We start from the raw sequence: 11,580 nt of genomic DNA, 5'->3' as shown, positions 1-11,580 counted from the left end.
TCTTGACAAGGAATTATTTAGTGTTTTTTCGACACTAGAAATACTGTTAATGCAGTTTCCACTCAAGTAGCAGCTCTCTGTCCTGTTGGTTTGAACATACATAGACAACTATGTTCAAGTGCTTTAAAACATCCAAGGAACGGCGGCTTCATCTTCCAAATTAAAATAATCCCTGAACCAGTATCTAGAAATTTAAGAATGTACGCTCTTTGGCTTTTCCCAGATCTATAGTATGTGAAACCTACTTTATAACAAATCCAACTAGTGTTCCTATAGCTTTTTTTTTTTATATAAAAATAGGAGATCTTGGTCTTGATATTTATGAATTTTATATTTAAGAATTCCTCATTAGTTAGAGAAGTACTATTCCTTTTCCTGGCTTACTTATGTTTTATTACTAATTAACAATAATTATTGAATTCTAGTTTACGGTTGCCAAGCCAACGACCACCATATCCCAGAACCCACTTGGCTCACCTCCCACCCTTACTTGTTTTACATCATTTTCCATATAAATAAGGAGAACACCCCCTCCTCACTCTCTTCTCTTCTCTCCCCTTCTCTCTCTGCCACTCCCTTGTCTCTCCCTCTCTATAAAACCTCTTCATGTGGAACTGCCTGGGCCTAGCGTGCTTCCTGGTGACCCGCTATTCTAACACATCACTGGTTACTGCTCCAAGGCTTTGCTTAGCTAGGAGAGAGGGTGACCTGTAGATCAGCTCTCAGGCTCCCTAAAGAGCGAGAGGAACAGCCTAGACAGTAGCTCCCTCAGTTTGAGCCTGTGGAACTTGAGACAACAGCTTTCGCAAGGGGCGGGGCGCGGAAAGGGGCGTCTCCGGAGGGAAGGGGGCGGGGCGCAGGAAGGGGCGTCTCCAGAGGGAAGGGGGCGGGGCGCGTGATGGGCGGCTTCCGGATGGGGCGGCGAGCCGGAGGAGGACTGTGCACGTAAGAGATGTCTGGAGCCCGCCGCCCCGGCACGTCCAAGGTACGCAGTGCTGTTGCTATGAAAGCAGAGGGCGGGCGCGTAACCTCTGTGGGCTTCTCGTGTGTCCCTGGTCCGGTGAAGGGAGCTGGTGCGCCCAGTCTGACCGGCACGAGCCCGTTGGTGGCGGTCGGTCTAGGCAGAGTTCCCTCGCTCTGCCTCTGCCCAGGTCTGCTGAATGGTCCTAGGTACCAAGCGGGTGGGCGGCTGACAGGGAGGACGAATTGATTCGGAGTGAGTGTGTGAGCTGGCGTCTGGCAGTTCATTTGCCTCCGTTTTATTTTGTTGCTTAACACACCAAGACAGTAGTGGGTATTGGAGTATCTCTTCTGTCCCAGGCATCTTTTGCTACACTTTGCTTTCCCGCCTAAACTTTGTGAGAGGCGTGCTTCTCCCGTGTCTCCTGCAGTCCCTGTATACTGTAGGCACGGAGTGTAGGAACTGTTACATGGATGAAATTTAAGTGATCCTCTACATTTCTCCGACATTGTGTTTCTCTTGGATCATATTTTGCCTTTTCAAAGTTCCTCAATGACAGATGATTATTTCATAATACTCAAAATTTAGAACAGCTTCATTCCCTCGCCTGCTCTTCATTTCACTAAATGCTAAACTCCCTTCACACTACCATTCGTACTTATTTCTCAGATAGCCTTGAAAATGACACTGTGAACTTTGTAACTTATAACTTATAACATATAACTTATGATTTAAAAGACTAATTTAAATTTAAAAGACTAATTTAAATTTCAGAAAGACTAAAACATGAAAAAATCAAGGAATTAAAACATTTCTAAATCTAACATAAATTAGTTCTTGCAGCTCTCGATACCCTTGCCATCTGTATACATTTAAGCGTCCCTAAAGTTCTGATTCACTCTTATAGCTGCTCATTCACTTCTCCTAACTGCCCAGCTCCAAATTTTGACCTTGTGCCTATTCTCAACTTTTTGTTTTTTTTTATTTTTTTCGAGACAGGGTCTCCATGTGTAGACCAGGCTGGCCTACCAGGCTGGACTCAGAAATCCGCCTGCCTCTGCCTCCCGAGTTCTGGGATTAAAGGCGTGCGCCACCACGCCCAGATTTTTTGTTTGTTTGTTTGTTTTTCGAGACAGGGTTTCTCTATATTACCCTAGCTGTCCTGGAACTCACTTTGTAGACCAGGCTGGCCTCGAACTCAGAAATCTGCCTGCCTCTGCCTCCCAAGTGCTGGGATTAAAGGCATGCGCCACCATGCCCAGTGCCTTTTCACAACTTTAAGAGTTTGCCCTGGACTGTGATTTTTAACTGTCACTACAGCATAAAGAAATTACAGTGTGTTATGAAACCATTTGTTTATCAGGCCCTAGCAATTTTTCCTAACTTAGAAATCTGTTGTTTTTGTTATTTCTTTCTGCCCTCTTCATTTTATTAGTTTCCAATAGCTTTTCTTTTCAGTAGTTGTATTACTTAATTGTCATGTAAAGATTGTCTCAAAAGTGAAGCAGCTTTCCACAAGTATTCTGACTGTAGCTTAACCTTACGGTTGTAGCCCAGGTTTCTCAGAGTCTTCTCCCAAGTTCACTGAGGTGGGGGTGGTGGTGGGGGTGGTGGTGGTGGTGGTGGTGGTGGTGGTGGTGGTAAGTTTCAGTTTGTTAGTTCCATAGGATGGCTCACAACTTTGTCAACAGCAAATGAGACAGGATCTCATGTCACACAGGCGGGCTCTGAATTCCTCATCTTGGATCTACATTTCAGTTTTGAGGATTACATGTAGCATATGCCACCACACCTGGCTTTCATTTAATTAATTAACTGGTTAGCTAATTAATTTGCTTTTGGTGGAGGGAGCAGGGCTTATGGCAGGTTCTGTATACTTAGTGTTTTAACTATGTCATTATGCCTTGGGATAGTTTCTTTACTGGACTTGTGTTTCGTGCTCTGTTCGTTTCTTTCGTCTGCGTGTGTTTTTTCTTAGTTTGGAGAAGATCTTGTGGTCTATGGCATTCACCTGGGATTCTTCTTCTTTATCTATTACAATTATTTGAAAGCTTGATCTTTTCATTGTATCCCAGATTTCTTGGTATATTCCTTTCCTGTGAGTTAAAAAATTCATACTCTGCTTTTTTTGGGTTTAGAGTTCCTACTTTGTCTTCCAGTCCCAATCTTCTGTCCTCGGTTTGATTCATTTCTACTTGTTAGACTTTCCTTTGAGTTTTCCAGTTATGTTATTGAAATTTCAGTTTATCTTCACTTCAGTTTGAGGGACCTACAATGTTTTTGTGTCCTTATTGAATCCAGTTTTCTTTCTTGGTTTTGGCATTTAATTACTGATTATTGAGTATTATAACTATGTTTTGCCATGTACTGAAATGCCAGCTATTGGTAGTTTCCCCTTGTTGGACTCCTTCCAGATATCCCCTACCTCTTTGCTCTTTCCCAGATCCACTCCCTCTTCATTTCATCTTCAGAAAGGAGCAGGCCTCCAAGAGGTAACAGACAAACAGGACAAGACAGGATTAAAAAAGACAAGGTGAAAGCCCTCATATAGAGGCTGGACATGGAAACCCAATAGGAAGAAAAGAGTTCCAAGCATAGGCAAAAGAGTCAGAGACACACCTGCTCCCATTGTTAGGAGTCCCACAAACCCATGAAGCTAACAGCCATAACATATATGCAGAGAACCTGCTGCAGACCCATGCAGGCCCCATGCTTGCTGTTTCAGTCTCTGTGAGTCTATGTGAATCTTAGTTGGGTCATGTTCTCCTGGTGTCCTCTGTCCCCTCTGACTCCTACAATCTTTCCTCTCCCTTTTCTACTGGGTTCCCAGATCTCCGATGGGAGGGACCCGATGGAGACCTCCAATTTAGACTCTTTCTGAATAATATCTGGTCCTGGGTCTCTGCACCCACTTGCATCTGCTGCCAAAGGAAGCCTCGCTGATAATGACTGGCAAGGCATTGATCTGTAAGTATAGCAGAATATCATTAATGATCATTTAGTTCTTATTTTTTTTTTTTTTTGTCCAGTTATATTTGGTTTTACCCTAGATCTCAGAGCTATCCAGTCTCTGGTTCTTGGCCATTCAGGCAGTTTAGGTCATGGCCTCTATCTTGTGGCATGAGTCTCAAGTTAAACCAAACATTGTTTGGTCACTTCCACAAATTCTGCACATCTTGCAGGGCAGGATAGGTTCTAGCTTTCTGTTTTGTTAGCCTGCAAAGTACCTTCCTATACCAAAGAGACTAGAACATAGGGGTGAAAACTCCATACAGGCACCAGCTGGACCTCTCCAGGTTCAATGAGCTGTGTAGATGTCCTCAGCAATTGGGCCTCACTGTTAGTTTTCAGAGAACAGCCTTCTACCAGCCTGGGTTGTTTAGGAAACTCCAAGGGAACCCCTTGACCAATAATTCAACTGAATGCAACCCAGTTCCACCAGTGGAAGCCTTGTCTAGCTACAAAAAATGGCTAGTTCAGACTCTATTTTCTATTCCTAGGAGTCTTCATTAGGGTCACCCTCAGAGATTTCAGGAAGTTTACACTATACAAGGTTTTTGTACCACTTTCCCAGTATTCTGTACTTTTTTGGCTAATATTCACTTATTAGTGGGTACATACCATTCATGTCCTTTTGTGTCTGAGTCACCTCATTCAGAATATTTTCTAGTTCCATTTGCCTGCAAAACTCATGATGTCCTTGTTTTTAATAGGAGTAATATTCCATCATGTAAATGAACCACATTTTCTGTATCCATTCTACAGTTATGGGACATCTGGGTTGTTTCCAGCTTTTGGCTATCACAAATAAGGCTGCTATGAACATATTGAAACATGTGCCCCTGTGGCATGGTGGGGCATATTCTGGGTATATGCCGAAGAGTGGTATAATTGGGTCTTTAGGTAGATATATTTCCAATTTTCGGAGGAACCTCCAGATTGATTTCCAGAGTGGAACTAGTTTGAAATCCCACCACAATGGAGGAGTGTTTCTCTACATTCTTGTCAACATGTGCTGCCACCTGAGTTTTTGATTTTAGCCAATCTGATTGATAGGTAGAATCTCAGGGTCATGTTGATTTTCATTTCCCTGATCACTAAGGACTTTGAGCAAGTGCTTCTCATCCATTTGAGATTCATCTGTTGTGAATTCTCTGTTTAGCTCTATATCCCACTTTTTTGATTGGATTGTTTCATTTTTGTTGGAGGTTAGCTTCATAAGTTCTGTATATATTTTGGATATTAGCCCTGTATTGGATGTGGGGTTAGTGAAGATTTTTTTTTTCCCAATCTGTAGGTTGCTGATTTGCCCTAGTGACTATGTCCTTTGCCTTATACAAGCTTTTCAGTTTCATGAGGTCCCAATTATCAATTCTTGATCTTAGGGCCTAAGCCATTGGAGTTATGTTTAGGAAATTTCTCCCTCTTCCCCCTGCCTCCCTGTGCCACTGAGTTCAAGGTTCTTTCCTACTTTTTCTTCTAGTAGATAAGATTCAGTGTACCTAGTTTTATGTTGAGGTCCTTGATCCACTTGGAGTTGAGCTTTGTGCAAGGTGACAAATATGGATCTATTTTAATTTTTCTATATACCAACTGCCAGTTAGACCAGCACTATTGATTGAAGATACTTTCTTTTTTCCATTGTATATTTTTGGCTTTGTAAAAGATCAAATGTCCATAAGTATGTGGTTCTATTTATGGGTCTTTAGTTCTATTCCATTGATCAACCTGTCTGTCTCTGTACCAATACCGTATAGTTTTTCTCACTATTGCCTGTGGTCTGGGATGGTGATTCCCCTAGAAGTTCTTTTATTGTTAAGAGTTGTTTTTGCTATCTTGGTTTTTTTTTTGTTTGTTTGTTTTTCCATGTGAAATTGAGAATTGCTTTTTCCATGTCTTTGAAGAATAATTGTGCTGGAATTTTGATTGGGATTGCATTGAATCTGTAGATTGCTTTTGATAGGATGGCCATTTTTACTGTTAATTCCACCAATCCATGAACATGGGAGAGCTCTCCATTTTCTGAGGTCTTCTTCAATTTCTTTCTTGAGAGATTTGAAGTTCTTCTCATACAGATTTTTTACTTGTTTGGTTAGAGTTACCCCCCAGATATTTTATATTTTTGTGACTATTGTGAAGAGTGTTGTTTCCCTAATTTCTTCCTCAGCCCATTTATCCTTTGAGTAGAAGAAGGCTACTGATTTGTTGGAGTTAATTTTACATCCAGCCATTTTGCTGAAGATGTTTATGATCTGTAGAAGTTGTCTGGTAGATTTTTTTTTGATTGCTTATGTATACTGTCATATTATCTGCAAATAGTGATACCTTGACTACTTCTTTGCCAATTTGTATCCCCTTGATTTCCTTTTGTTATCTTATTGCTCTAGTTAGAACATCGAGTACTATATTGAATAGATATGGGGAGAGTGGTCAACCTTGTCTTGTCACTGATTTTAGTGGGATTGCTTCAAGTACCTCTCCATTTAATTTGATATTGGCTGTTAGTTTCCTGTATATTGCTTTTATTATGTTTAGGTATGGGCCTTGAATTCCTGATCTGTCTAATACATTTAACGTGTTGTATTTTGTCAAATGCCTTTTCAGCATCTAATAAGATGATTGGTTTTACTATCTGGTTGCTATCTATATCCATGTCAAGTTTCCGAGTCATTCAAAGACTATGCTTGTACTGCAACCATTTCTGGGTTCTAAATTGCTAATTGTATTTATTATAACAAAGTTGGTTTTCTTTTTCTTTAAAAATCACTTCTGCAGAGGAAAAGGAATTGGCATATAGAACACCCATCCTTTCTAGAAGAGAGGTCACAGCAGTTGAGACGGGGAAATTTCAAGACAGTGGAAGCAGCTGACTCTCTCTCTAAAGCATGGCTCAAGTGTGGAGAAGGATTTCAGGACACCTCTGAGATCCTGGTAAGAAAGCTATAAAATAGTTTGTCATGAATGGAGAAGATCCTGAGTATCTAGCCTATAGTTTCTTTGGAATTCTCTTATTTTTCAAAGCACTACTTTTCTTTTTCATGCTTTGAATTCCCTTAATAATTTTATCAAGTTAGTGTTTCCTTCCTTTGTCTCTGTAGAATCTATGCATACTAGGGATGCTGTTAGGTATGAAATTATTGAGCATACTATTCTATATAAAGAGTGTACTTATGAAATATGTGTATACTCAGACTCTCTTGTCAGTCCAGTTAATTTTTGTATATGTTGTAAATTACAAAGGAGTGGTATTATAAACTAAAGATAGTATGGTTGAAGGTAGTGATAAGTGGTAGTCATATATATGAGAAGGCATTGACATTGACTATTATATAAAATGTTTCAACAGTTCATCTTAAAGTCTTGAAAAATATGAAAACAAATTTGTGTGTCTCTAAGGACTACATGTTTTGGGAAATACTCACTTGGTGAATATTAAAAAAATGCAGAGGACTATATCAAGGAGAGTATAATTTAATACTGAATATTTTACAAAATATTATTAGTGATATTTAGCCTTTCCACATGAGTCATATAAGTTAAATTATTTTTATTATTATTTTGCTTGCAGTCATTAGCAAGTGAAAAGACAGGTATTACTGAAAAGCACCTGGAATTATCTCCAAGACCAAAGACAGGTAACAATGTTTTGTTTTAATTCTTTCTTTCTTTTTTTTTTTTTTTAACCTCTCATTTTGGAGACCAAAACTTTGGAGTCCTTAGACTTGTATGCACCTCACTAAATTCCTAAAATCTAAAATGTTGATTTATTGACAATGAGCTTAAGGCTATTTTCCAGTGATTTTTTTTTTTTTAAGATTTATTTATTTATTATATGTAAGTATACTGTAGCTGTCTTCAGACACTCCAGAAGAGGGAGTCAGATCTCGTTACGGATGGTTGTGAACCACCATGTGGTTGCTGGGATTTGAACTCTGGACCTTCGGAAGAGCAGTCAGGTGCTCTTACCCACTGAGCCATCTCACCAGCCCCGATTTTTTTTTTTTAAATCTTTTTAAAATGTCACAGTTTGGATAGTTTGCATATTCAGGGTTAAAATCAATGAAGGTAAAAGGTATTTTTGATTCATCTCAATCACAATCTACCCACTTCTTCCTGGTCCTGCTGGTGACTACTTATATTTTGGGTACGCTTACTGGGTTTACTTTTTTTAAAATAATTTTTAATTTATTCTTTCATATATTATATCCCGATCATAGTTTCCTTTCTTCTCTCCTTCCTGTTTCTCCCCCTAATCCCAATGCATTCCTCCTCTATTTTCCTTCAGAAAAAGGTCAGGCTTCCCAGGGATATCAACCAAACATGGCATTTTAAGTTACAATAATACTAGCTACCTTCCCTCATATTAAGACTGGGAGAGGCCACCTAGGGAAGAAAGGGGTCCCAAAAGCAGGCAACAGAGTCAAAAGACAACCCCTGCTTACACTGTCTCATAACTCTCATAAGAAGACAAGCTACACACCATAGCATATATGCAGAAGGCCTAGGTCAGACCCATACAGGCTCCACGATTGTCAGGTCAGGCTCTATGTGCCACTGTGAACCCGGGGTTAGTTGATTCTGTGGATTTTCTTATGGTATCCTTGACCTCTCTGGCTCCTATAATCTTTCCTTCTCTTCATCTTCAGGATTCACTGAACTCCACCCAATGTTTGCTTATGGGTCTCTGCATCTGTTTCCATCAATTGCTAGATGGAGCCTCTTTGATGACTGTTATATGAAGCTCTTGTCTCTGGGCTATCTGGCCTCTGGTTCCGGGACCTTGAGGCAGTGGGGTCCCTCTTGTGGCTTGGGTCTCAAGCTAGACCAGTCATTGCTTGTTCAATCCCACAATTTCTGTGCCCACCATTACATCTTACTGGGTTTATTTTAGTCATAGAATCTAATTCAGCAGTTCTCAACATGAAGGTCGTGACCCCTTTTGGGTGAATGACCCCTCCACAGGGTCACCTAACACCACTGGAAAAGACAGATATTTACTTTACAACTCATAACTAGCAAAATCACAGTTATAAAGTAGCAACAAAAATAAATTTATATTTAGGGGTCACCACAATATGAGGAACTGTAGGGTCGTAGCATTAGGAAGTTTGAGAATTACTGATCTAGTGGGGTAGCTCAGGTTTAGAACATCAGGGAGATAATGAATTTGTTTGAATAAATAAACAAATGTTTTGGTTTGAATTCTAGTACCACAAAAAAATTTTCATATGGAAAATAAACATGATTTATACTATAGGAACCACTGCTACAAACTGGTGAATTAGTTATGGATGCTTTCTAACTACAAATATAAGGAAACTATTCACAAAAATTAGGAGTTGATGTTATCTTCACAACAATACATCCAGAGAATCCAGCTTTTTTGAGTGCTGTAATATTAATATGAGGTTGGTTCTCCTGGGTGAAAGGTGGCAGCTTGGTATCTTAGATTAAATTCTTGAGGCTACTGTTGGTGCTGAGGGTTTTTAGCCAATGAACTTTGGCTTCTATGGGAAGATAGACCTTTTACAGAACCTTGGCTAGAACCTGTCACATAGGGTTATCTCCACTAAAGATGGTATGATGAAGTTAGGGAATTAAAAAAAATATTTATTTTATGTATATGAGTGATCTATATGCATGTACATCTGCATGCCAGAAGAGGGCATCAGATTACATTATAGATGGTGTGAGCTACCACATGGTGGCTGTGAATTGAACTCAGGACCTCTGGAAGAGCAGCCAGTGTTCTGAAACATTGAGGCATCTTTCCAGCCCAAAGCTAGGGATTTTTATACACATATAACTCTACTAGTAAACTTAGTGTGAATTGTAATGGAGAAGAGTGGGTATATGCAGCAGGTACCACTGACTCTGTTGCTCTCATCATCTAATCTCCCTGGGGTGGATTAGAAGAGTGAAATATTGTGATTTCAGAGATCTGTTTTCACTGATCTTGGGAAATTAAGCTAAATGATCACATCTCAGATTCTACATTTGGGAAATGGGTATATGATTGAGGGTTTTTTTGGTGATTGTATTAGGTGAGACAGGAAGATAAGAATTCTTGATGCCAATACTTGCTGTTGTGTCTGATGACATAAAGAGCTGTCTGTATGTGGGCTGTATACTGGAGTAACTTTCTGTGGTCCAGAGACTAAACATTCTAAGACATGTTATTTCATTTTCCTTTCCAGTTTATTTTCTTTTCCCCTCTTTTGAGACAGGATCTCATGTAATTCAAGCTGTTGTTGAATGTGTAGCTGAGGCTGACCTTGAACTTCTGATTTTCATGCCTCTATCTCTTGAGTGCTAGGATAGTAGGCATGCATCACTATGCTCCAACTGAAGATTCTGAGCATTTAAACCCAGGGTTTCCTGTGCTCTAGACAGACTGTCTAAACATTGAGTTACTTCCATATCCAGTGATCTTTTTCTATGTGAATGAAAAATAAAATACCCAAAATATTTCTTTAAAATTTATAAAACTCTGTCTTGTAGAATAAACAGGCAGAAATCATTTTGCAATACCTTTTGATATTAGTTCAGAATTATATATTTCTACTAGTGCCAGTGCTCTTATATTTACATCAGTTTATGTTTAATTTTTAAGATATATAGAAAAAAAGGTATGTCTCTTTAAATAAATATGGTTTGTGTATATTTTTTGTAGTTGTAGTATATTCAGCTTTGGGAGAAAACTAAATATTAAATAAGTTGCTACTTGTACTTAACTACAAAGCATTCTTTTGAGATGATTTCCTTAGGCTAGAACATACTTGACTCAAAATTTTGTTATTTTGTTATTTTTTTTTAAAGATTTATTTATTGATTATATGTAAGTACACTGTAGCTGTCTTCAGACACTCTAGAAGAGGGAGTCAGATCTTGTTATGGATGGTTGTGAGCCACCATGTGGTTGCTGGGATTTGAACTCCAGACCTTCGGAAGAGCAGTCAGGTGCTCTTACCCACTGAGCCATCTCACCAGCGCTGTTATTTTGTTATTAGATGATATACAACATATTCTAAAAGGCTCAAAGTTTGTACCAATGTACTTTATATATAACATGGTGATAGTTAAACCAAGATAAAGATATAAAAGGCTTATGAATAGAGGTCAGTGGGAAAGGTATGTAAAGCACTTCCTAGAATTGGTAGCTTTTAAAATTAGTATATAGTAGCCTATTAGTAAGAATTACAAGATAAAATTTTGCTCTAAGGCCAGACCAGCCAGGAGTGCATAGGCTGCAGAAGTGGCGGAGCAACTGAGACAGGGTCCTTCCTGCCTCCATATGCACCTAGGAAATGGGGTTGTTCCTGCCAGGGGAGAGCTTGCATCCAGGGAGTACTCTGACCCCGGGACTCAGGTGAGAACAATATTTTCTCTCCTGTGACTATCTAAGGAGGGACCCAGCCAGGAGCGCACAGGCCACAGAAGCTGCAGAGCAGCTGGGACAGGGTCCTTCCTGCCTCCATCTGCATCCAGGAGGTGGGGCTGTTCCCTAGCCCTCTGTGCACTGGTCTTGCCAAGAGAGAGCTGTCTCCCAGGAGTACCAACACAGGCTTACAGACCCACATGAGGAACAAGCTCCAGCCTGAGACAGCAAGAACATCTAA

General features: G+C 39.8%; 1 protein-coding gene across 1 annotated transcript in view; it reads left to right on the top strand.

Annotated features, from left to right (window-relative positions):
* The first annotated feature begins 890 nt into the window (after positions 1 to 890).
* Positions 891 to 11,580, top strand: part of Spidr (scaffold protein involved in DNA repair) — a 222,678-nt gene continuing 211,988 nt past the window's right edge. The window contains exons 1-3 of the mRNA XM_021185304.3: positions 891 to 985; positions 6,737 to 6,892; positions 7,530 to 7,596. Coding sequence (XP_021040963.1) covers positions 953 to 985; positions 6,737 to 6,892; positions 7,530 to 7,596 — 256 coding nt within the window. The 5' untranslated portion in view covers positions 891 to 952. The remainder of the gene's footprint in view (positions 986 to 6,736; positions 6,893 to 7,529; positions 7,597 to 11,580) is intronic.

Source organism: Mus caroli, unplaced genomic scaffold (genome assembly GCF_978045245.1).
Source record: "Mus caroli unplaced genomic scaffold, Mus_caroli_1 scaffold_17, whole genome shotgun sequence".
Taxonomy (NCBI): domain Eukaryota; kingdom Metazoa; phylum Chordata; class Mammalia; order Rodentia; family Muridae; genus Mus; species Mus caroli.
Note: the sequence above shows the minus strand (reverse complement) of the source record. Positions and strands in the feature narration are given on the sequence as shown.